This window comes from Mauremys mutica, chromosome 8, assembly GCF_020497125.1.
Source record: "Mauremys mutica isolate MM-2020 ecotype Southern chromosome 8, ASM2049712v1, whole genome shotgun sequence".
NCBI classification, from domain to species: domain Eukaryota; kingdom Metazoa; phylum Chordata; order Testudines; family Geoemydidae; genus Mauremys; species Mauremys mutica.
Window position 1 is genome coordinate 88130685 of NC_059079.1, and position 26287 is coordinate 88156971.

General features: G+C 41.8%; 2 protein-coding genes across 4 annotated transcripts; one reads left to right on the forward strand and one right to left on the reverse strand.

The window, feature by feature from the left end:
• Positions 1-3027: 3027 nt before the first annotated feature.
• Positions 3028-10438, reverse strand: PTTG1 (PTTG1 regulator of sister chromatid separation, securin). Of its 2 annotated transcripts, none has more exons than XM_045027969.1 (6): positions 10416-10438; positions 7608-7712; positions 5983-6161; positions 4809-4902; positions 3359-3511; positions 3028-3201 (listed from the first exon to the last, which is right to left on the reverse strand). In XM_045027969.1, coding segments are annotated over exons 1-6 (603 nt in total). In that variant the 5' UTR covers positions 10417-10438; the 3' UTR covers positions 3028-3130. The 2 variants fall into 2 exon arrangements, with proteins under 2 accessions (XP_044883904.1, XP_044883905.1); XM_045027970.1 differs by lacking the exon at positions 10416-10438 and adding an exon at positions 9709-9848.
• On the forward strand, positions 10414-26287 carry SLU7 (SLU7 homolog, splicing factor). 2 transcript variants are annotated; one of them, XM_045027968.1, is made up of 16 exons: positions 10414-10543; positions 12174-12353; positions 13082-13235; positions 14412-14492; positions 15681-15845; positions 16871-16939; positions 19312-19359; positions 19974-20105; positions 20585-20682; positions 21539-21606; positions 21816-21955; positions 22924-23085; positions 23558-23662; positions 23807-23881; positions 24225-24338; positions 24960-26287. In XM_045027968.1, exons 2-16 carry the CDS (start codon positions 12184-12186, stop codon positions 25137-25139), a joined length of 1761 nt encoding a protein of 586 aa, XP_044883903.1. In that variant the 5' UTR covers positions 10414-10543; positions 12174-12183; the 3' UTR covers positions 25140-26287. The 2 variants fall into 2 exon arrangements, with proteins under 2 accessions (XP_044883903.1, XP_044883902.1); XM_045027967.1 differs by lacking the exon at positions 10414-10543 and adding an exon at positions 10825-10976.

The following is a 26287-nucleotide window of genomic DNA, read 5'->3' on the forward strand; positions in this document are numbered from 1 at the left end:
AAGTCAGGTTTTTTACTCAAGTCTTTAATTGAAGAGCCTGGGATTTCAGAAGACTTCCCAACTCACTCAGTAAGTCTCTGCAAAAATATTTTGCTTTGGTGATACATTGACAAAAATGCATTTGGTCAAAAAAAGGTGCCAACCAGCTCCAGTTAATGCACTACAAGGTAATGTGCAAGCTATACTAGAAAATAATGAATAAACTGAGCTTCAGAGTAACATTCATCCTGAAGTCAACCTACCTACCCTGATTGTTATTTGACCAGTATGCTGGGAAAAGCTAAGCTAATTTTATATTCTGCTATTACACCTGCCAAAAATCCCTCTGTTGTGGAAGATTCCACTGAACTAAGGGTTATGCAAGCAGTAAGTTACTGAACAAAGTCATATTGATGGCAAAAGGTTGTTTTATTGTCAACATGCTACAGCTTCTGAAAAGGTAGCTGTACAGCCCTATTGTGAAGGCTGCTACATTTATTCAGCTGTGGGAACCACTGCTGATTTGAATGAACTTGACAGGATAGGAAAGAATGAGCAAACTGAAGTTTATTAGCCCACTGCTACATGCTCTCTTATTTTAGTTTGATTGTGTAGCATCAGTTAGGATTTCTGAAACTCTGTGCCTCTTTCCCCACTAAGCATTTACTTAATGCATGGGTCTCTCTCTAAAGGGGGAAAAATAAAAATGACAGTTTGCATGTATATTTCGTGTTACAGGAGATCCTAGCAGACAAGAACTGTTCAACCCCTAAACAGGGTTAAGCTGCAGGGAAGGATGACCACTAATTTTAGATTGAAAGTGTAGCTCCTTCACTAGTAATAGTGAGCTGGCTTGCTCTACTTTAGATAAGTAGAAGAAATGCTTATCTAACAAGCTACCAGGAAAAGCAAAGCATTTACTCTGCTTGGCAGGAATTAGTGAATTTCATTGTATAAATTGCTTATATAATGTCTTAGCACAGCTTGATTGTTTTCTGTCCTTGCATCATGAAGAAATCAAATTTAATCAAAATCTGATCAATCACTTACTCACTTGACATCAACTCAAAGCCTCTGGCATGTCTCAGCTGGGATAGGGCCATGTATCTCCAGGTCATTTGCTCTTCTTTTAATCAGAGTGTGGTAGTCAGCCATTACCCTACTGCTGAATGCAGGTCATTTCCATTTCAGTTAAGGGACACAAAGAACTTTTCTCCAGCTATTAAGTTGGCATTTACTGACAATTAACAAAAGAGTGAAAGTAACAAATTAGACTTACCACTCAACATGGGACCCTATACCAAGACCTCCAAAAAAGCAAGCACCAAGGGGAGCGCCTCAGACAAGTAAGCAGTCTTGTTTGATTCAAGTCAGCTTTCTGCAGCCCTCCTCTGTAAGACTGCTCCTCCTAGAAAAAAATGTGGGTGGGCAACCAGCCCACTCCTTTTATGATTCCTCATGCTCTGAAGAGGAGAGTGTCAATCATTATCATACAATTTTAATTTAAACCAGTTAGTAGTAAGACTGAGTTTGGTTTCAATTGTAGTTATCCTTTGATACTGCACTAATTGCTGAAGTCTCCCCCATGCCAATTAGTCAGAGGATTAACTTAAATGGTTATTGAGGAAATAACCATGTTGTGAATCACCTCATTGTTTTCACTGGCTAGTGTAGCCTGTACATATTGGTGTCACTTACAGCCTTTGCTTGAAGTTCAGCTCAGCAGACTACCTCCTTCACTATCATTTGATTTTGTTATTTGTAAACAAATACAAAGTTTAAAAAGGAGTATTAATTGCTTCATATTTTCTGCATAACAAGGTTAAGATCTCAGCTGGAATAGTACTGGTCACTGCATCTCACAAAAGGGGACCACAGAATCAGGAGGCTCAAAGAAGGGTAATAAGAATGATGGGGCACAAACAGGAGAAGATTGAGAAGCGGATAAGGAAAATGTATATTAAAAAGGCAGATGAGACTGTGCAGGTGAGACACTCCTTAAAGCAACAGCAAGGGGGGGGCGGGGAAGAACTTAAGCAACAAATTCAAGATAGTAGGAAATGGTTTATGTAATGCAGAATGTAGAGGCCAAGAACTCATCTGGACTTGGTAAGTGACTGGACATTTATATCCTTATGAGAAGTTAAGCCTCTTGGAAGCAATGTGAGAATTGCCTACTAGCTTTAGCTGGTCACCACTCCTGAGGTAGACACCAGGGCTGGAACAAGCTATCCAGCATCTGTTAATTGCAGGGTTTCTTGTATGTTTGTCTAAGTGGTCTGGTGCTGGCTACTATTCAGGCAGCCTACCAAACTAGATGGATCATGGCCAGTACTGGAATTCATATGCAGGGCAGTTGCTCTAATACCTAGCTCTCATTTAGTGCTTTATGAAGCTCAAGATCACCACTATCAGTGAATAAATGGAGGAACAGAGAAGTGAAAGGCCATCTTCAAGGTTACCCAGGAGGCCCATGGCAGAGAGCCAGGAGTAGAACCCAGGTATCCTGATTCCCAATCCACTAGGCTGGATATTCACTGCAGGGAGGAGAGTTGTGTTCAATTTAAGTGAAGGACAGGGAGAAAAGGGTAAAAATATGTATTTATGCTATTGTACCTAGCTCATCCAGTTGTTTTTGGCTAGTATTTCTACAGAGAAAAGAAACTGGATGCTTAATGCATGGAGTAGCATCAAATGCAGCAATTACCAAGGACAGTTTCTTATCTGAAAAGATTAGAAAGTGCCTACCCCAAGTCACCTTTGCTAGAGACCTGAAAGTTGTAACGAAAGCAGTAGGAGCTCCGTCTCCACCACAACCCAGGAATAAAGCCATTTCAGTTAGGCACTCAAGTTGAGATTTTGGCTAAAGTTTCTTTGCTAAGACAAAAGCCTAGCTTTGGTTAGATTTCAGGTGTTGCTCAATTGAAAAGCAAGACTCTAGTTTTGCTGCAATCCTTTGTCAAACTAACATTCTGTCACTGTAGTTTCTGGTAAGCCCCTGCTGCTGAGGCAAGATTGTTTCTACACAGATCAGACCCAAGTCTTAGGTTATGTTATGCAAGTTAGTCTAGTTCTTTATTATTAAGGGATACAAAAAGATTCAAGCTGTTCAGTGCTCAATAAAAACAAGCTTCCAAATTCACTTTTAGAGTCATGACAAAGGTGGCAAGTCAATGATTTCATCCAAGGTAGAGAGAAAGTTGGCAGTTGATTGTAGCAATTCTGGAAAAGTTAAAAAGGGAGCAAGTCAATTTCTCATGAAACCCCACATGCTATTAAGTAGGTTAGACTCCCAGTAACTGTTAAGGGTCATTACCCATGCATTCCCTGTCCTCCTATCCACCCACCACTCCATCAAACAAAACAAGGTCTTACTTACCACATTCCCATGAAATGGGAGACAGCTTCACAGGTGAAGCGACCATGTTTATACATCTGTCAGGTATATTTTTGTCAAGTATCAACAGAGGAACCCCAGTCAGGGACATGTGGCTTAGTCTGTGTTCTTCAGGAACGTCAAAACTCTCAAAGTCTGTTCAGAGAGATTAGTTTATTTCAAGTTTGACAGAGTTGCATGGCTTTCCACCAGACTACTGTTAGTGTGAAGCCTGTCCCCTTAGACCTGACCATGTGTTAAAGACTGATAGTTCACAGGAAGCTAGATGCTACAAGTATGTTTACTCAGTTCAAGATAGCAGGTACTAAGAACTTGACAGCATATGGAATCATGTAGGCAAAGGCTGTGCAATTCATTTGCCTGCATCTTCATTGGTGTTTATGCAACATCCCTGTGGGATGTCTCATTATGCAATTATTTAAGTCCAATTTAGCATAAGGCATGACCTGCCACTTGTTGCACTAAAATCTCTAGCAGGCTGGGCACTAAGTGCTCACCCCCCAGTGAATAAATGAAGCATTTATTCAGAGCTGGCATGAAAGCTCAAGGGTGCCTATCATCGCATTTTGTGTGACAAGACATGGAAACACTTCATCAAGGTTTGTTTTTTTTAAATAAACATGATCTCATTCTCTTGAGATACCCTTCAAACTACTTCAAAAGTATTGCCAATATCTACCAAGGTTCCCATGTGTGTTTTAATAAGCCTTACTAGAAGTACCATCAGCCAAGATGGTACTAGTTCTGAGGAAAGAAGAATCAGGAACATAAATGCTGCATTTGGAAGACTCAAACATCTCCCTCAAGACAAAAAACTGAATGTTTACAAAGCAATTGTTACCACCATCACAATATATAGCAGTGAGACATGACAACTTACCAAGAAAGATACACAAAAGTTGGATGCATTTCATCACAAAAGAATCTGAGAATATTGGGAAGTACATAGAGATAGGAAGACTAATGAAATAGTCAGAAAAATTACTTGACAAGGCACCCTCTCACAAATAATCTACAAAAAAAGATAGTGGCTGGGACATGTGCTGAGAATGGAAAAAAGAACCACTTACCAAAATACTGCCCTTGAATGGAAGCCAGAAAATGCAAGAAGAAAGAGGAAGACTGAATAACATGGAAACAAACAGTTCTGAATGACATCAAGCACCTCAACTAGGAAGATCTGGAGAGAAGAGCAGTTGACAGGAAAGGATGGCAAATGTGGGTAGCCCAATGTGCAGCAAAGCATGAGATGGACCAAGGTCTAAGATAATAGCCAAGGGCTTTCAAGAGTTACATCCTAAGCTAGCTCTACAACAGTCTAGCTAAAACCCTCCTTTGGAAAGCAAGGTTAGCCTGAAAGTCAAGTCTTATCTTTAGGTCTACTTAAGAGGCTAGGACAACAATATTTTCTTATATTTACATCAGTTCTCACCAAGAGGATTGTAGGGAAAGAAGTTTTCAATTTCTGGATAGGCTTCTTCCGTGGCCACATTGCAGCTTTCCACTTGAGTTGTCTTTCCAGTAATCTAAGAGAGTTTGATTAGTCATCCTCCAGTAGTCTAATTTAAAGTGTTTGTCCTCTATACTGATGAATTGCCTCCCAAGGTGTGTGCACATAAGCAAGACTCCTTAAGCTAGTTTTGCTTTTAATAAAATATTAATGTTCCAGTTTGATTGCTGGGAGTTCCTATAAGGCCATAGGTGACGCAAAGGACTCTGTATCTGCCAGATGACGACGACATGTAGTTCACTCAGGGGTGAAAGTAACTTACAGGACTTACCAGTACTCTTTGAGTCCTGAGGGGGCGTGGCCTCTCCCGGAAGAGGCGTGGCCTCTCAAGATTTAAAGGCCCTGGGGAACCAGCTGTGGCTGGGAGACCCAGAACCTTTAAATCAACCAGAGGCTCCCAGCTGTAGAGGTGGCTGGGAGCTCCCTGGGGCTCAGGGGCAAATTAAAGGGCCTGGGGCTCTGGCCACCAGGGGGAACCCCGAGCTTTGCAGGGCTGGGGCAGGGATTTAAAGGGCCCAGAACTCCTGCCACCGCAGGGAGCTCTGAGCCCTTTAAATCCCAGCCCCGGCCTGGCCGCCAGAGCTGCAGCCGGGACTGAAAGGGCTCTGGGCTGCCTGCAGTCACGGGCAGCCCAGAGCCCTTTCAATCCCGGCCGTGGAAGTCAATGCGGTCCAGCACGGCGTACTGGCTCTTGCCAGTACGCTGTACCAGCTTACTTTCACCTCTGAGTTCACTAGATACTGAGCGAGACCAGCTCATTTTACACAAGGCAGACAGATTTGGAGGGCAGGGTCTAGCTGATCAGGTAGATAACGTAGTATGTTGGATCCCATTACTGGGGATTTGAGTTAGGGTCACTCCCTTCCCTAACTGCTTTTCTACCAGAAAAGAAAGTATTCCCTACAATCCAGGGAAGATTTTTGGATTATTAGCAACAGGCTCTTTGGCTTCCATAAACATGGAGTCTTACTGCACTCAGACACCATTTCCCTGTACAGAAATACCAGTATCCAGCCTCTGTGCTTATTTCCAGGAACTGAGTAGGCAGAAAGCTATAATGCATGTTCAGTTCCTGCTGAAGCCTTTATGTACGTACTTTCTTGGCAGGCAAAGTCTGTTTTTTCTGTTTTTGAATTTCCTTCTTGTTTGTAGTTCCCAAAGTTCTGTTTACATTTCCCAGAGCCTTTCTGACAGACTGAGACCTGGCTGGAGTTGCATTAACTGTTCTTCCAACAAGTGGAGTCTGGGTCTGTGATCTTTCAGATAAGACTTTTGCTGCAGGGAGAAATTTAGAGTTTTACTTAGATGAGTCAGTACATAGCTTTGCAAGTGCTTGAGACAGGCTACTTTTAGCTATTTCAAGTTTTCTGCCTAGTAAGATGACTACATGACTTAAGTGCAGTTAAATGCTTCCAGAGTTAAGAATCAAAGGTGTTGTCTACATTTAAAACCTCTATTGGCATAGCTACACTGGTCAGAGCTGTGAAAAACCCCACACCCAGAATGCCAACAATGCTGACAAACAACCCGAGTGTTTATACAGCTATGCTGACACGAGAGAACTTCTGTTCATATAAATAACTTTGTTTGGGGAGGTACTGTTCCTATACCACCAGAAACACTAACAGAAGGAGCCTAACCTGTGTCTGCACTAGGGCCATGCCAATGTAGTCATAGCCTTAAATGACTAATTATCTATAGTCACATCCACTCCAGTGGACACAGAGGGTATGGCTACACTTACAAATCTGCAGGGCCAGCGCTGGTGTGTGGCCACATTTGCAGTGCTGTTGGGAGTGATGCATTATGGGCAGCTATCCCAGCATTCAAGTGGCAGCAACAGTGCTTTTCAAAAGAGGGGGGTGGGGTGGGGCATAGTGTGACAGGGAGTGGGGGGAGAGAGAGAGGGGATTTTTGGAGCCAACACTGTGTGTTTAGCTTCCTGACTTGAAAAATCAGAACATGTTCCTGATCCCTTACCCTTAACTCTTAACTGCAAACAGCCTGCAGCCAACACCACTCCCTTTCTCCCCTCTGCCCCCACTGTTTCTGTCAAGCAAACACTCACTCCCTGCCTGCCTCATTATCTCATTTGATTGTTCACAGATTGATCACAGCAAACAGGAGCTGTGTTTGTAGATAAGCAGCTCCGGGATCAACGGAGCTCGGAGTTCACAACAAAACAAAGAGAGGCTGCATAACAAAACAAAGAGTAATTTATAAAAGCATTCTGGGATACATCCTTATACCCTGGAGGCCAATCACAGCGCTGGTGTGTGGCCACACTTGATGACCAGCGCTGCAGCACCAGCGCTGGAATCCTTATTCCCCATGCTGAGTTAGGTGTACCTGGCTGCAGCGCTGGCCGGAGTTGCAGCACTGGTAGTGCCCTGCAGGTGTGGCCACTTACTAATTGCAGCGCTGGTGGAGGCTTTCCAGCACTGCAACTCGCTAGTGTACCATACCCAGAGGGAGTTAGCTCTGAACTCTCAGTTACAGGTTCTCCGTATACCCCTTACAAGAGACAATGGGAAGGTAAAAGTAGCTTACATGGGGTTCTGAGGATAGGTGTTTACAACACTGAATCTTTGACACAACTTTCATGCTATTTTTTCAGATCTGAAGAAACAGTGAACCAAGCATGTTCCTGGTTTATTACACTAGACATCTTGTTTTGGTTCACAGATTCAAAATTTAATTTCTATAGCAACATATACTCACAAGATACTGAGGACAACCTTAGCCGATCCTTAGAAGCAGCACCAACATCTCCTTCATTCTCTTTGTCTATGAATATAAGGGTTGTCATCTTCAGTGACGAGATCACTGCAAAAAATAAAATAAAAAAAACCCCAAACACCACACTTGTTTGTTGAGTTACTGCCAAGTCCTCAGGGAAAACAAGCATTGAGGACAGTCATGACTTTGGTGCCTCTCCTAATACAAGCATGCATTGGGGATTCTGTCTTTAAGAGGGAGTATTTATGACTATGCTGTCCATTTGTTTCCTAGATGAGAGTCCGTTTAAGTGAGACCTGTCCCCAGTTTGAAAAAGCTGTATTTAGAGATGTATACACACACCTTATTTTGGGCACCATATTCTTGCTGAGTTTTAAGCCTGACATCTTATTGTAGGAAGTCCCATTGCCCAATCTTGATTACTTTTTCAGAAATCGTTGGTAAATTAGAAGAAACCCATCAACATTAACCAAGTTGCTTAATTACATCTTAATATGTTCTGTTTATTCTCTTATTAAGAAGACTACTTGCGAGTGCAAATTAATGTTGCCAGTATAATGCCAAAAATGACAAACTGTCAAGTTTGGAAACCCAATCACATGATTTCCCAGCCTGCTTTAGTAGTCTGCAGTCAGCTCCTGACTAAGTTAAAGGGTTAGTCAGAGGCAGTTTTCAATAGAGACTTCAAAGTAGGCATCAACTTGAAAATTTCCCACACAAGCATCATTTGTGCCTATAGTTCACACCTAATCATACTATAATTTAAGGAGCTAAGACAAGTCTGTTTCCTCAGCCTTGGGTTAATCAGTAGATCATGGAAGTCTGATGAAGGGAAAACATTTCTGGAAGATTGTTAAACTCAGATTAGTGTTACTGCACCTGAACAGCTCATGCAATGAGGTGGCAGTAACTAGACCGCCACTAGTGTTAGCACTTTGCATCTTATTAAGTGGAAATGGGGACAGAGGAAGAAACTCAAAACAGCAAACCAAGGTAGTACTTGCACCATTTACCTCAAGAGATGAGAGGGTGAAGATTGTGCCCTCAGGGATGTGACAAAGGAAACATTGCCCAGAATGATGCTATTTGCAAGGGATTACAGTGAAGCAGATTATAGTTTGAAGATATCAGACACTTAGAACAGTCCCCCCTTCCACCCACCCATGCACACCCACACCATCAAAGGAGCCTGCATTTACCTGGCCAGAGTCCCCAGGAAGCGCTAGGGGGAGCCAGAACAATGCAATTCTTAGGGGAGACAGCAACATGTCAACCCACTGAGAGCAAAAGAGCATAGGCAGCAAGTCATATGGGCCCCATGCGCCACCAATGTTCAGGAACATGGGCTCAGCGCCACTAATGTTTGGGCTTATGTTTTCAGAGCCATTCCAGCCACAGGACAGACTGGGGCAACTGCCCTGGGTCAGACATTTTGGGGACCCCCACACTTCAGGGGGACATGGGTCCAAGAGGACACAAGGCATTAGTAGGGGACCTGGCCCCAGCCCCCCTCCATCCCCTCCCACTTCCCCCAAGCCCCCACCCTGCCTCATTCCAGCTCTTCCCTCAAGAGGCACCACAAGCCATCAGGGTAGAGTTACAGCCAGCTTATGCACTACTCCCAACATCCCCCTGAAGTACAGTATCCCCCAAAACACAGGGCTCAGGGCAAGTTCCCCAGTCCATCCTATGGACTAAACAGCTTTGCTTGGATCCATTCTGGGCACCACCAAAAAAAAAAAAAAAGCCACCACACACAACCACCACAAACCTGGCACCCATACACCAGAGCTTAGCCACAGCTTCATCCCAGAAGCTGGGGAAGCCTCCACTCCATACCCAGGAAAAGCCAGAAGTAGTGGAGATTAACGAGGCAGGAAGACAAAGCCAACCCAAGCCCTGCTCCCCACCCCCTGCAGGGGGGCAGCTCAGCAGCTCACTGGAGCAGGCAGCCGCCCGTAGAGAGAAGGAAAAGCACTGACACCTCCACAACCCAGAGCCCCTGCAGCAAACCAGCCTAGAGCAGCCTCTCCACAGACCCAGCCCGCAGGAGGAACTCGCGCCCCCAGCCCAGCGCACTCACCAGCTGTACGACGCAGACACCACCTGAACCTCAAGCCATAACACCCCCCCACTCGCGGGGCCGTTTTTAAACATCAACCGCTTCTCCCATTGGCTGCTTGACACGGCGACTAACGTTCCGGCTGCTCATTGGCTGAGCCAATGGGTGACGGGATGTTTCTGGGCCGCTCTCCACCAATAGGGAAAGGAGGAGCCGTTGTCAATCGGGGGGGGGGCTGTCAGGCCTAGGTTACTGAGGGTCACCCTTGCGCGTAATTCCCAGCCTGTGCTGCTGTTTGCCTGAGAGCTTTAAATCCCTTCTCCCCTGACTGCTGTTTATTGTTTTGCATTTCACTGAGGCTGGGCAGTGAAAGTGGTTCGGCTTTCGGGTTCTCATGAGCTATTTAGCTAATAATCTAGATCGCTACTAACCGTGGTACTACTTTATACGTAGGACTGATCTGTTACGCACAATCTGCTTGCTGCAGCTGCCCTGGCCACAGACAACCCCCGCCCCCAGAAGTTTACAATCTAAGGCCTGGAGGCCCAATCCTGCCAAGCGCTGAGCAACTCCTGGGAGGCACTGGATGTGCTCCTCTCCGGGAGGCGTAGCGAGTTCAGCCCCTCCCAGAGCTGCTCAGCCCCGGGCCCTCAAATCAGGGCTACACTGGCCACAGTGACATCTCAAACGCTACCCCGGGCACAGGACCCCAGCCCTACAGCCCTTACTTCATACACGCGGCAGGGACGTGTCCAAATCCAAGCCGGACCCGTTTGGGTTGGGGTTTACACACAGAGCGCGTGGACGCATTTAATTCGGTGCCATTCCGAAGTATTTTATTGCCAGGGAAAGCTGCGTAAGTGCTGCCGAAGAGCCGGAGAGGGGACGGCCGGGGGGCCTGGCGGAGAAGGCTAACGCGCAGCTAGCGCCGGCTGCCGCGGGCAGGGCTCCGCAGCGTCGTGGCCGCTCTCAGGGCGTGTGACCGCCCGAGCCCGGAGCCCCCCGCACGCGCAGCACAGACACACGCGAGTGTGGGGCGCGGGGCGAAGGGGAGGCCCTTCGGGGCACGGCTGCGCTCGGAGCCGCCCGGGCACGGCACGTCTCGTGCGGGAGAGGCGAGGGTCCGCCTGGCGTTGACAGGAGCAGCCGCCCACACCAACAGGCTCCTTTAAGAGGCGGAGCCAGAGCCGGCGGTGCGGTGCATTATGGGATAGGGGAGGGGGAATGACTTGAGGCCTAGTTGGTAAACACGGAGCCGGGGCCTGTCTTGTGTCGTCTGCGCTCTCCGGGTAGGTCCGGCTGCGTCCCGCCTGCTGGCCTGGCCGGGTCCGATTCTCGAGCCTCAGGCGCTGCGGTCGCGTGCGGGGATGGAGTAGGGGCAGCAGCCGCCTGGACATGAGGCACCGGGCCGGCAGCTGCCCTGCCGGGCTAGGCACAGCAACCCCCCCCCCCCCCGACTAGGGACCCTCCCGCCTGGAAAGGGGATCCATGGATGTGCGTCCCCCTGCCTCGGTGCCCCTAGGCCGCCGCCTACGCGCGATTCCCCGCGCCCTCCCGAATCACGGGTCCCCAGTAACAGCGCAGGCCGGGCCGTGTGGACAAGAACCGGCATCGGGTCACTGCCCTCAGCGGTTAGTCCCGGTGCGCTGCGGGCGAGTAGCAGACACGGGGGAGCGGCTGGGGCAGGTGTCAAGGGCTGCAGCTTGGGCTCTCTGAAAGGTTCGTGAGCCTGGTTAGTCCAAGGCCTGCTAACGAAACCAGGTGACTTTTCATAGGAGGTTTCTATGATTTGAGACAGGATTCCTGAGTTTCTTAGCCAGCTTTGCCCCGATTTGTCCTCTTGTGTAAAGTATCTGACTTTACTGTGCGTTGCTGTTTTTCTGGCTGTAAGATTGGGATAACACTTGTGCTACTTTACCTGACTTGTGCAACTTTACCTCTTTTATGCATGTTCATAAAAGGCCCTGAAGCCTTTGCAAAAGTACTGCATAAGGGCCCGGTGTCTGCTCGCATCCCAGAACAGAAGTTGGTCCAGTAAAAGAGATTCCCTCACCCAACTTGTCTCTAAAGTTTATCTTGTTCTTTACAAGACCTGTATTTTGTTATCTATGATCTACTTGGCCACCTTGACATGCGATTGATAGTCCTGAAACTACTTGCCCTGGTTTTTAAAAACATATTTTGTACAATTTTCTACTTTATTTGCAAGAGATAAGAAAGTATCGTGTATTTTTCAGTACTAGTTTCTATACTTATTTAACTGTTTAACATGGTTATAAATCATAAATGCCAGTGATTTTTGTCAAGCATACTGGCTTAACTAGAAAACTGGAAGGAACTAAGTGATGTGAAAAAATATAAAAGATTGTTGTCAGATAAAAATAACTAATATATTAAAGATTGATTTTCCTTTAGTTTTTAATAATTCTATATAGTGTTAAATCGATTGCCCTTTTCAATATACCCATATGTGCTCATGTCAAAAGGAAAAAGACAATGGCATCTGGGACTGTTGAAATAATTAACTCTACCCCTGCGGGAGGGTCGAATGATGTAAGCTTGGAGGAACCAAAGAAGATGACAAGAGAAGACTGGAGGAAAAAGAAGGAACTAGAGGAACAGAGAAAGCTGGGTAATGCGCCAGCTGAAGTGGATGAGGAAGGAAAGTAAGTTTCATCTAAGACCCATGCTTGATTTTCTGTTACAATAAAACACACTTGCCCTTCTCATTACTAAAGAAAATGTTGAGGAAAATGGCTAAATTCCAGTAACGCTGGGGAGACTTTTTGTGAAAGCTGAACTTTGTGAATTAGCTGTTAAAGCCTAAATCATCCCCACTTTTCTGCAAGTGTAGAGTTTCCTTTAACAAACAAACAACTAGTACTAATCTGGTGTACAGTGGGTGGAGATGCCAAATACAGATGGGGGCTCTTGTGGTTGCGTATAATGGAATTATGGTGTTAGGCAGAGGGTGGGACTGGAGAGTCTGTTATGCAGATTTCCATTTCTTTTCCTCTACCTCCAATCTGTACTAAAAGCTATGTCACTACTTTTGGCTGGAGTAGTAGTCATGGTGAAGTAGTCAGTTTTGCACCTCAGAAAAGGGTATATCCCTGGTATACTGTAGCATCAAGCCCAGTTACTTCATTTGGAGGCAGGATGTGAGCCTGTGTGAATTGACTGTAACAAAAGAAAGGAAAATCATTGTTTGCTTATTTTGACAATTATAGTTAGTTTACATTCATTAAGATAATGTTTACTGCGGCTCATCTGTCACAAAAAGACTAATGCTGAATGTAATAGACATCTTTAAAAGAAATTGTACTGTTTTTCACTTACGCCACATTGTTTACATCATTAGCATGTGTCTAAATATTTTTATATCTTTTTACAGAGATATCAACCCTCATATTCCTCAGTACATTTCTTCAGTGCCATGGTACATAGATCCTTCAAAAAGACCTACATTAAAGCACCAGAGACCTCAGCCAGAGAAGCAGAAAGAGTTTACCTCATCTGTGGAATGGTACAAACGAGGGGTTCAAGAGGTAAAATATCTTTATGGTGTAGCAAAGATGAGACTTATGGAACATATTTTTGGAAAGGGAAGAATTGTGACAAATATATGAGAATCTTCTTTGAATGAAATTGATTTATCCTTGTGATGATTTTATTCTGAAAAGTGTTTCACTGTAACTAATCTAAGTTTTGGTAACTCTAGTGTTCAGTTTTGTCCCCACTTATCCCACATAGAAATATTTGTTCCTTCTTTTTCACTTGCTGGAAGAGCTGCACCCCTATAAACAAAGACTGAAGAGCAATAACAGTATATCTAGTCCTGTTTTTTTTTCTGTTGTGATCTTATCTGACTACTGAAAAAAAATTTGGAGCGGACTATTAGTTTCTCTCTTCATAGAGGAAAAATTGGGGATGTGCACTGTATTTTAGTGTAAGAATTACCAAGCAGGGCTCCCAACAAGTTTGATCTTCGTTCTCCTTTGATATCCAGTGGTTTCCTTAACTGTATTAAAGAAATGTAAAATTTCCTGTAATCTCTCACTAACCCTAAAATGGTGTTGGATTGTAATCCAGAGGTTTAATTTCATAGTTTATTTAGACACAGGGCTCCACTAATAGGCTTCAGATCTCTTCTAAAGGGACTGTTTCTGTGAGAATAGTTCAGTCTTTATTACTGTTTTGATTCTTTGCATCTGTACAAAGATCCAACAAGGGTGGAATTGCTTTCACTTTTCTTGGTAGTGTAGAAACTGCTACTAATAACTGAAATGAGACCTCTGTTTTAAAATAGGTCATTAAATAGCAATCAAATTAAATTACTTTAATTTACATGCAAAACTGAATGTATTTAATTGAATAATCCAGTCTAGAGGAAAAAATCTGAGAGCTCAATCCAGCACTATTGAAATCAGTGGGAGTTTATAGATTTCTATTATCAATTATTCTGAAATATCTATTCCCTCTTGTTCTGTACTGATTGGGCAGAGCGGGGGAGTGAAAGGGGAAACCTTTGCCATAGGCTTTCCAGAGCATTTGGGAAACAACTGAAACTGTGTGTTTTGGCTTTGTAGAGCTGATTTTGTGTACGCAGATTCACCTTCACTTAATCAGGCTAATGAAAAATGCAAATCAGCCAAAGCTGATTCTTGGGAATGTGTGTGTCCATCATGCTATTTATATCACAGTGTTTGTTCCCTTATGTTTAGAATGCTGTTACAACTAGGTATCGCAAAGGAGCCTGTGAGAACTGCGGTGCAATGACACATACAAAGAAAGACTGCTTGGAGGTAAACTTGACTATTTTTGGTGTCTGACTGTTCCTTGGAAAATATTGCTGTGAATTTGCATTGATGGAAAATATGTAGTTTGGCACATCTAAACTGGCAATTCAAAGTGATTTTAATCAATCTCTCACATACAGTTTGAGGTGTTTGAAGGCTATTGAATGAAACCAGTTTTATGTAGGAGGAATATGTAGGGGAAAAACTCAGTTACCATATCAAAAGACTTATCTTTTCAAGGTATTGCGGGTCCACTCATTTATAAAAATATTTGCCAATATGGATAAGAAAACGGACTTCAGTCTACCACATCTCACCCATGCCTTTCATTGTATAATTTATTGAAGTAATTGTCTTACACTGCTTTGGGTCAAGCACAGTCCAGGATACCTTTTTCAGCTCCAAATCTGTTAAAATGGGATTTCTTGAAAGTACACTTAAATGTCTGATGATGGGACCAACTTTAATCTGTTCAGTTTAAAAAGTAACTTCATGTACTGCATTTGCCTCTGAGTCTTTGTCAACTTTTTTTGGGTGGTTTTTACAATCTCACTTTATTTTAAAAAAAACAAAACTTTTTTTCCTCTCTCCTTTGAGTGTATGATCCACAAAAACAGGGGAAATTGACACAGGTTTTGCTCACATGTATGACTTTGCAGAAATCATCTCATCTTTTTTTCTAGCACTGGACTGGTACAGCTCCACCAGCTCTAGTGTTAGACCAGCATTGTTCTACACTACCTGTGTTCTCCAGATCTCCTCTGATTGGCATTATTAGTCAAAAACACCATTGTTAATCTATACTAGTATTCTTGCCATTTCTAACAGTGATCCAATAGTGGGAGAATTCCAAAAAACTACCTCTGTTGATGCAGCCTAACTGTCTAAACAGGGAAATGTACAGTTAAGGAACTGAAAACTAATCTTCCAGTTAGAGTTTTTTTCGGTGTTATTGGCAGCAGTAGATAAAATAAAAGCAGCTACACTTTTGTCAGTTGTTTTAGTCAATACCTTTTTAAGCCGACTTCAGTGTATAAAATCTAGAAGTAATAATGAACACACTATTTGCAACCTACAGTTCTAAATATATATCTAAGAGGAATTAAGTTTTGTAAAGAGATGTATATAGGTGAGTAATGTGGCTGTCCTTTAGACTAAAATAATGCAAAAGTAATGGTGGCTTCCCTTTTTCAGAGACCTAGGAAAGTTGGAGCAAAATTCACAGGCCTTAATATTGCACCAGATGAACATGTGCAGCCTACACTAATGTTTGATTATGATGGGAAGAGAGATCGTTGGAATGGTTATAACCCAGAAGAGCACATGAAGATTGTAGAAGAATATTCCAAAGTTGACTTGGTATGTAGGTATTTAGTTGAATAGACTTACTAAACATTCTTCAGCATGTGCTGCATTCGTAATCCAAAAGATATGTGGATTCTCTCTTTGATTGCTTAGATTTCTTTTCTTGTTGAACTAAAAACTCAAAAATAAAAATGGAATTGCAGGGAGATTCACCCGGTAAATGAACTGCAGATCAGAGTTGCATACACACTATTGCAAGCACTTCTTACATTGACTTAATTTTTCTGTATATATAATCACCCACAGTAAATACTTGATATGGGGTAGGTAATATTGATAATGATTTACCACAGAATTAAAATATTTTAGCTTAGCTGGACTTTTAATGTTTTCAATAGCAGATATGAATGCCAATGCTGAAAGCAGACACTTTTAATTTTAACTCCGTGAAACTGACATGCCGTACTGTGTCAGCCCAATGAGCCTGAGTATTTTAGAGAGTATGCATCTGTAAACTTGCTTATATTAAGTAAACTGGTTGTGACGGTAAGATGGCCTTTAGATGCTCTTCCCTCCCTCGAGTGATGTAGCCAGTAGCTAGAGATTTGGAAGAGCAGTATAAAGACAAACTTTGGGGCACTGGATCCTTTGGATAAGTCGACACTGCAATAAAACACCTGAGGCTGGCCCGAGTCAGTTGACTCAGGCTTGCGGGGCTATAAACTTGCAGTGGAGATGTTTGGACTCCAGCTGGAGCTTGGGCTCTGAGACCTTTTTCCCTTGCAGGTCTCAGAGCTCCGGCTCCAGCCCAAACTGAAACATCTACATTGCAGTTTTTTAGCCCCACAAACCAACCTCTGCAAGCCTGAGTCAGCTTGTGTTTCGTTGCAGTATAGACATACCTTGGGGGGCTATCAAAGCTGGAGACTGTTCACTACCAGTTGGTTGGTAGCAACAAATTCGGGTCCTAACGAGTGCATTTAAAGTTCTAAATGCACCCAGAGGTGCTTATGATGAGTGTTTTTGATCATTCACTTTTATTTAACAAAATAAAATAAAAACACTCTTTCCATATTTAGGCTAAACGTACTCTGAAAGCCCAGAAGTTGCAGGAAGAGTTGGCTTCAGGAAAACTGATGGAGCAGGTGGTAAGTAAGCTAAAACCTGGCACATTTTTCTTAAAACTGAAACAAAAGAAGTGCCTTTTTTTTCCTGTTCTGAATAGAACAGGTCGTCTCTGCCTTCAGATGCTGGTAGCCCAAACAACTAGTAGAGGGCATTACGACATATATGTGCTTCATTTGCTGTCTTGTATCTTTTTGTGTTTGTGCAGATCTGAAGCTTCTGTTTTGCATCTGCTTGCTTTTCAGCATATGCCGTTGATAGGATTAGCACCTAACACTGGGGCAAGGGATAGAGCAATGATTTTTTTTTTTTTTTTTTTTGTCGGTCATTTTTATGAAGTCTGTTTATCCTATATTATCCAATACTCTAATCATTTTTATAAAGTAAGTACACTAACAAGAAAAATATACTTTACTTTAAAATACTCTCAATTAAGTGAAAATGGGTTAATAGTAAGGCTCCCGTCTCCTGACAATTGATGGCCTTGCCAAGACATGCAAAACAGAGCTTAGAGAATCTTGCTGTCAATTAGTAACTTTTATTCAGGGAATACTTAGACTTAAGAGGTTTTATATTATTTGACTAACTTTCTAATTATGAAATCTTCCCATGGATTCATTTGTCAATGGTTAGTATAAACATGTATGAACTCGGCTCACTATCTGAAATCTGCACTTTACATCTTGTTCAGTTTTTTGTGCCAGTATTTGTAGGTTCTTGGTTAAGCTTTATTTTGAGGTTGAGGAATATCAACACACATTCCTCTTGGCTTGCAGATCTCTTTGCCATGGCTTTAGTTTTCATTTTCCTTCTCGCTAGTGGCTCTTGGATTATAATTAGGGCCTTAGTAATGAAATTAACTGAATATTCTTGTAAGAGGATTTAATGGTAACTTTGCATGTCTTAAAAAAAATAAACATAGAGATGGCTATAAGTGAGGGCAGTTCTCGGAATATAGTATACTGTGTTTACTCTGTTACTGATCAACAACAAACCAAAGAATTTATGCCATTCATCCTCCATTTTCTAGGGCAGGGGTCGGCAACCTTCCAGAAGTGGTGTGCCAAGTCTTCATTTATTCACTCTAATTTAAGGCTTCACGTGCCAGTAATACATTTTTACGTTTTTAGAAGGTCTCATTCTGTAAGTCTATTACATATAACTAAACTATTGCTGTATGTAAAGTAAGTAAGGCTTTTAAAATGTTTAAGAAGCTTCATTTAAAATTAAATTAAATAGCAGAGCCCCCCCCCCCCCGGACTGGTGGCCAGGACGTGGGCAGTGTGAGTGCCACTAAAAATCACCTGTGCCATAGGTTGCCTACCCCTGTTCTAGGGAATGTAACCACCATTTTTGTGCCTAGATTGCAGAGTAAACTTGGTCTCTAATCCTGACACAGGATTACTCTTCTTCCTAAGGACTAAACAGAACAATCAGAGCTAATTAAAGATAGCTCCCATCTCTTTCCTTCTCCCTTCCCCAGCAGGAACCTCCATCTCCCTTTCAGAGCCAAAAGGAAGGCCTTGTCACTCCTCAAAACAAGCCATTCTCTGAGGGTGAAAAACTTCATGCTCTTTGTTTCCCTTCTCTGAATGGTCAGACACACTCTCCATAGTTTGATCCCAATGCCAGATCTCCTTCAGCCTCCCCCAGTGACTTCTGGCACAAGGGAGGTGGCAGAAGTGGAGCATGTCAAGAATGCAGGGCAAGATTTCTGGGAGAGGGAATGTGGAGTGGGACTAGATGGGTTTCTCCCAGGACTCCTGGTCCTTCCACCAGTGTCCATGGATCTTCCCTCCTCCTCCACTCCAGAGGTCACCTCAACCTGGAAATTAATTGGTCCCGCTTAAAACACTTTATCTGGCTTCCTCTGGGTTAAACTATGGGATCTGGTCTCTAAACAAAAAATGACCAAGGTACTTTGCAACCGTGTTAAATCATCAATTCCAAACTATGTTGGGTTTTTTTGGTTGGTTTGTTTGTTTGTTTTAAATAACTTGAATTATTAAAGGTCTCATGAGAACTGAATTTGGAACTATCAGTGTTGATAGACAGTAGAACTGACTTTATGCTACACTCTCACAGTTCAGGGACTCATCACTCTTGCGAGATATATAGTGGTTTGATGTGAAAATAATTTAAAATATTTTTCAAAAAGGTTTCTGTGCTGTAAGAGGCTTGTAAACTTTAAAGCAAAAAATGTATATCACAATGATCTGTTCTGCAGTTTGTTCCATGGTTATCACGTGTGTCTTCCACTGCCTTTGGGGTAAGCGCTGCTTTGATTGTTTGTTTGTCCAACAGTTTCCTCTACTTCACTCTCCCAAATCTCTTCCCACCCTAAAGTTTTGTATTTTCTGCTGATGTGCTTTTTTTTTTATTTTTTCCCCTGCAGAACTCCCCAAGACACCACTGGGAAGAGGAGGAATCAAATTCACAGACAGTAAGACACTTATCAAATGCATCACTCAAGGGAAGGAAAACCAGATGCTGGAAGGGGTTGGAATAGGACCTGCTATGGTGGCTTCATGCCATCTATGGATTCCTTGAGCAATGGGAGCTCAGCAGGGGCCTGGAGTTACTGGCTTTGCAGCTGCTTTGTACTCCCAGAGTGGTGCAAAGCAGATGGAGTTGGGTTCCAAGATCTGGCTCTTTGCCTTTGAATTTTATTGTGGTATTAACTCTTAGAAACAAGTTGTCAGGCAGGAGAATAACTGACTTGTAAAGAAAATCCAGGCCATATCAAGAATAGTGGTCATATTTTTTTATTGCAGTTTTATTTTAAGTGTATTTTAACTCTTGGGTCTCATAAGTAGAAATGGAAATCCTGTAGCAGATTTATTTCTAAATTTTTCAGTGTAACTGTAGAATAGATTCTAACACTTAACCCAGAATTTACATTGGAAATGCCTAATTAGAGAAACAGGGGGATGGGATGAGGGGGTTCTTGAATTTTTTTTTTAACTAATCAATTTAAACTAATAATCAGGTTGTTGTATTTATTCTTAGATTGAACACCCATCATTTTACTTAGTAGTTTTCTGACTCTGTTTTCAGGAAAGAGATCATAACAGTGAAGATGAAGATGAAGATAAATATGCAGATGATATTGATATGCCCGGACAGAACTTTGACTCCAAAAGACGCATTACAGTCCGAAACTTGCGTATTCGGGAAGACATTGCTAAAGTAAGCCACAGCAAATGAACTGGGTTATATTATTATGACTTTTTTTCTTTTTTTTTTTTAAATGTATTTATATAAACTTATTGTTTCTAAGGTTGTGTTCTCTTAACTAGTAGTTACTACTAGTGGACTCAGCATGGGGCTTGGAGCCTGTGGACTTAGTTTCTGGTCCCAGCTCTGCCATTGATCTTTCTATGTCACCTTGGGTAACTCATGACCTCCCTTTACCCATTTCCCCTTCTGTCAACATATACAAATTCTGACTTTTTAGATACTGCTTTTCACCTACAGAGCATCAGGTGCTTTACAAAGGTAGGCAACCTATCATGGTTATCCCAACTAAAAGGAAGCTGCTCTAATAGCAGTTGAGGCATGTCATCTAACACTTTAAAAGTGTCTATGAAGGGATTACAGTAATATTTTCAGTTCTGTTAGAATCCCAAATTTCTAAGTAAACATTTTGTATGTCTCCTTTATTTTAGTACTTGAGGAATCTAGATCCAAATTCTGCCTATTATGATCCCAAAACGAGAGCAATGAGGGAGAACCCATATGCCAATGCAGGCAAGAATCCAGACGAGTAAGTTTGAAACTGGGATTTTGGCTACACATCTCTAACAAAATGAGTTAAAGTTAAAATTGTCTTAATATTAAGCTTGTTTCTCTTTGCTGTCCTGTGTATCTTGCTACCAGTGAGCAACTAGTCAGTTATGGAGGAGGGAATCTTTTAATACTTTCTTGGTTATGTTCTTCTGATTATTTTGTTTTTTTCTTCTAACTTACAAGTTGACACACACAATGCTGATGAGGATCATTTAGTTGAGTATTGATATTTAAAGTGATCTTGTCAATTTAATTACCATGGGATTGATACTAATTATTTGAATACAAATTGTAAAATGGGCAGAACAGCAAATTGCAGGTTACAGCAGAACCCCTCTGTAGTAGAGGTGGTATCTCTAGACCACAGTGATGTATATGTAAATGTATTTCAATAGTTGGATGTTTGCAGCTATTCTCCTCTTGATCTGCAATTATCACAGCAAAAATACTCCCAAATTCAGATATCCCACTGTCCAGAAATTGAACTTCATGCTTCCCTGTCACAGACTCGTTAGAATCCATAGGTTGGGCCAGTAAGCATTCAGAATATTGCAGAGCTAACGTGTAAACTCTCAGGGAGAAAGCGGAGGAGTAGTGATGTGAATGACATTTGTGTGTTCTTCTGTGGCCCAGGTGGGGAATAGAAACAATGTTGCAAGAGGGTCTCCCATTTGGGGAGTGTTGGTGACATGTCCTTTTCAAGCAAGAGAGATTCAAAGTTACGACAGTAACAAAATGCCAGTAATGGATGAAAGAACTTAACAGGGAGTAAAGGTGTTGCACATTACTTAAATAATTGGGGTGGATTTTTTTGTTTGTTTTTTTTTTTCTAGAGTCGGTTATGCAGGTGACAATTTTGTTCGTTACACTGGAGATACCATTTCAATGGCACAAACTCAGTGTAAGTATTTCATTAAGTCAGAAAAATCATACCTTTAAAAATTGAGGTGCCATATTTCTGTGCCAAGGCAGAAATGTATCTTGTTACAGATAAACTTGACTGCATGATGACTCTTAGCACCTTTAATCTATTCTTTGTCTATTTGAAAAGCATGTATAGGATTCAGAATGATCATTTAATTAAGTGATGGCTCTTTGTTTTATATATAGTGTTTGCTTGGGAGGCTTATGACAAAGGCTCTGAAGTTCATCTTCAAGCAGACCCTACAAAACTGGAGCTCCTGTACAAATCCTTCAAGGTGAAAAAAGAAGATTTTAAGGAACAGCAGAAAGAAAGCATCCTAGAAAAGGTAACACAGAGAAATGTCCAACAAACAAGAATGCTGTAAAGAGGGGGTCCAGCTTGGGTTTTTGCTTTTTTTTCATTTAAAAAAAAAATCATTAATAATGCTGGTCAAACCACCTGTTAACCTGATCAAACTCTAAAATTATGTAGCCTTTATACCTGTTGGGTCGGGTAAGTATTTTTTTTTAATATAGACACATCAGTATAGTTGTAGGTCAGTTAGCATTTCTTTCTCTATAGGTCACGGGGCTCAGCTGTCAGAATTTACCTCTGGTGAAAACTTGGCAGTGTAAGCTGTGGGGGTCCAGATTTATGTTTTAAAATACATACAAGTGGTGGAAAATAGTCTTTGTATTGTTAAAATTGATCTTTTAGGAAGAAGGTAACTTGGGATAGTTTAGACTAAGTGTTTGCAAATATTTCACAACTCATACAAAATAAATGCTTTTCAAAATCTCATTTTTCAGACTTTGGTATCGCAACAATGAGCGCTGTTTCCTTTTATATAAACATTTTTCTATTTTGCTGTATTGTCAATTTTACTTAGACAACGTGGTAAAAATCATGAAGATGCTAACATTTGTTAAGCACAAGTTGACAACAAACAACATATTGTCTAATTGTTCTATATTTGGATTGTTTTTCTAACTTTGTTTTGCTTTGAAAACTTCTAATCGTTTAAACAAGATTTTCTATACTTAAATTGGGATATATCACTGGAGCTGGTAATATTTCTCCGAACAAAAAAAAAATCTGAAGTGTTACCACTGTAGCAGAAAATAAGATCTTTTAGCTAGCAAGTCAGAAGCACAAAAAATGGATCCTTTTCCATTTTAATGTTCTAAGTGCTTGCATAGCACCCAAAGCACAGGGAAGGTAGTGAGGTGATGTGTTTGAAATGCAGATATAGTTGCAAGTCTAAATTACTTTTTTTGCTATAGATCTTCAAAAATGTTGCTTGTATTGTTGTAGTATGGAGGACAAGAACATCTAGACGCTCCACCGGCTGAACTGCTGTTAGCCCAGACAGAAGACTATGTGGAATATTCTAGACACGGAACAGTCATCAAAGGACAAGAGAAAGCTATTGTCCGTTCTAAATATGAAGAGGATGTAACTATCAACAACCACACAGTAAGCACCTAGACTAAGAAACAATAGCAAGAGCTAAATTTCCTGGTAAAGCAGAGGAAATATGACCAAGTGCCATGGGAACCGATGCACTGTCTACTAAAATAGTGAACTTATCTTTTTGGATTAGTTGCTTGCTTAAGTCTCTCCCTCCAAGCAGGAGAATTTAATTACCTTTAACAGGAGCTGTGTGTGAATCAAGTGGAGAGTGTGTAGGGAACTTTCAAAGGCACAAATGGCAGTCATGCTTCCAACTCCCCTTGAGTTGTTCTGGGAGTTGGGCACCTAACTGTCCTTTGCCTTTGAAACTCTCCCCCACTTACTAATTCTTGTGGATCTTCAAAGTTCATCAGTTTTCCCTCCTAAGATTTTTTTTAATGAACTACTATTTTTCTGAAGAGAGTTAAGCAAAAATCTAGCATGATTTGCAATGTTCCTGTTACGTGATTGCTTCAGTACTGTCTCTGTCTTGCAGTGTATATGGGGTTCATATTGGAAGGAAGGCAGATGGGGATATAAATGCTGCCACTCGTTTGTCAAGTATTCCTATTGTACAGGAGAAGCTGGGAAAGAAATCGCTGTAAGTAACATTTCATTTTTAGACATTAGAATAATGGGATGCTGCTATAAAAATGTCTAAAATAAGGCTAGTAATTCAATTTGTCTTTCCATTTTGGTACACGCATAGTGAGTTTTCATGCCCTTTTTTATCTTCATTATGCAGAATACTGCATCAGACTTACCAGAGGAAAAACCTACAGAGGAAGAGTATATGGCAAAATCCAAAACGTTGATGGAGGTAGGTTACCTCCCCTCCCACGTGTCTTCCCTTTATAAAAGGAAAACTACTTGAAAAGATTGTGGGAAGGAAGATTTTTTTTTTTTTTTTTTACATTCTGTTTATCTGGAGTTTTAAAAGGTGGAGTGGTGTAGTGATTGTACTACGAAGTTGCATGGGCCATCTCTTCTGAGCTTGACTAGGAGATTTATAAAGTATTGGATCATTAATGTCCCATCTCTCAATGTTCCCAACTAAACTCCTGAGATATAGAGTTGGAAGACCCTAGAGATAAGTTCCTTGGACATGCATGTGCATAACCCTTGGCATTTCAGTCTCAAACTCCTGCTTTTCTACCTCCCAGATACATCAAGAAAAACAGAAAGATGAGAAAAAAAAGAAAAAGAAGAAGCAAAAGAAGAGTCCAAATTCAGATAGTGAGGGTGAAGAGAAAAAGAAACATGAAAAACTGAAAAAGGTGCACTGTGTTTTTCAGACAGTGTTCTTGTTCTTATTAAGAAATATTTGATCAGTAGTATGAGGGTCCCAAAATCATGGTTCTTGTGGCGTTGTATATAGGGTTTCTCTGCTGGTGACTGAGTTGAAGTGACTTTTAGACAGAGTTGTTTAGCTGCTTTGAAGTAAATGGTTAGAACAGTGGGTGATGATACCAGAAAAGTGGAATACTAACCTAATTAATTGTGTGAAGCAAGGTGGGAAACAAACCAACAAAATCCCTCTCTCCTTAAAGTGCCTTTTATCCCAAGGAGAAAATTAGGCTCTATCCTGAAATTGATGGTGTGCATGAGTAGATTACGGTAACTGTACAAAGTCCCAGTGAAGTCACTGAATGGGGCTCCACAGAAATACAGCAGTCTGCCTGTGTACTATCAGCAAAATTAAAACATTAGGCATGACAAATGCTAATTTGGCACTTTAGTTGGAGGTTAAACACTTAAGGCTTGTAGGTGTAAAATGAGAACTAGCAGTAGCTGCTTTTGTGTGGATTATAGAATTGTACTGTTCTGTCTCCTGCTCATATTTTAGTTGAAGTACTAGAATCTGTCATGATTGTTACCTCGTTTCTGCTTTTCTTCAGGCATTAAATGCAGAAGAGGCTCGTCTCCTCCAGGTTAAAGAAATCATGCAGTTAGATGAGAGGAAGAGGCCATATAACAGCATGTATGAAACACGGGAGCCTACAGAAGAGGAAATGGAGGCTTATAGAATGAAACGCCAAAGACCTGATGATCCCATGGCCCCCTTTCTTGGACAGTAATTATGTGAAAGACATTCCAGCACATAGTTCTTGGCTATTGTATACGATACTTGGTAAACTAGTAACTGGAACCTTTCTGCCTGCGTTTCTGTAAAAAAACTGCACAAGTCTGCTTTGCAGAAATGGCCTGGTTTTTGCCAGGGAAAAGAAGTCTATGAATGAAGCTAACGGCTGGTGCTATAAGCATACTAGTGCTTTCTTTTTTAAAAAAAGTATACTTGGTACAGACTTGTACTACTGAAAGGGTAAGTTGATACCTTCTAAAATTCATCATAACAAGTAACGGGAGAGAGGAACCTATCAATTCAGGAAAACAAACTGCATCTAAACCAGTTGGCCAGCAAGTGTCACTGTTATGTAAAAATTGATGAATGTAACAGACTATGGGCAGGTCTTTGCTACCCACTGGATTGGAGGGTAATGATCGATCTATGCGATAAAAATCGATCCCCGATTGCACTCCCTGTCGACTCTGGAATTCCAGCTTGCGAGAGGTGGAAGCGGAGTCGATGGGAGAGCAGCAGCGGTCAACTCGCTGCCATCCTCACGGCCAGGTAAGTCGACCTAAGATATGCCGACTTCAGCTACGCTATTCACGTAGCTGAAGTTGTGTATCTTAGGTCGACCCCCCCCACTAGTGTAGACCTGGGCAGAGTCTACACTAGGGACCTCACAGCAGAACAGCTATACCGCTGCAGCTGTGCCACTGTAAGATCTCCTGTGTAGCCACTCTATGCCAGCTCTACAGCAAACAGCTCTACAGCTGGCATAACTAAACCATCCCCAACAAGCAGTGGTAGCTATGTCGGCAAGAGGCGCTTTTGTCGGTGAAACTTTTTGTTTGTTTGTTTGCGGGATATTTTTTTCACACTCTTGACCGACAAAAGCTTTGTTGACAAAAATGCTTATGTATACAAAGCCTTAAAAGTGGTAGACTATAACATCTCTTAAGAGTTTTTTTGTGTGTGGCTCAGTGGGGGGAAAAGTAATTCTTTATCATTTGATAATTTTAGGAATGCAAAAATGTGTAAAAACTGATGTGATTGGATGTACAGACTTGGTTGAATATAATATAAATGTTAATGCTGTCTGTTAATTGGGAATATTTGACTCTTGTCCTGAAGAGATTACAAGAAGCTGATATTCTA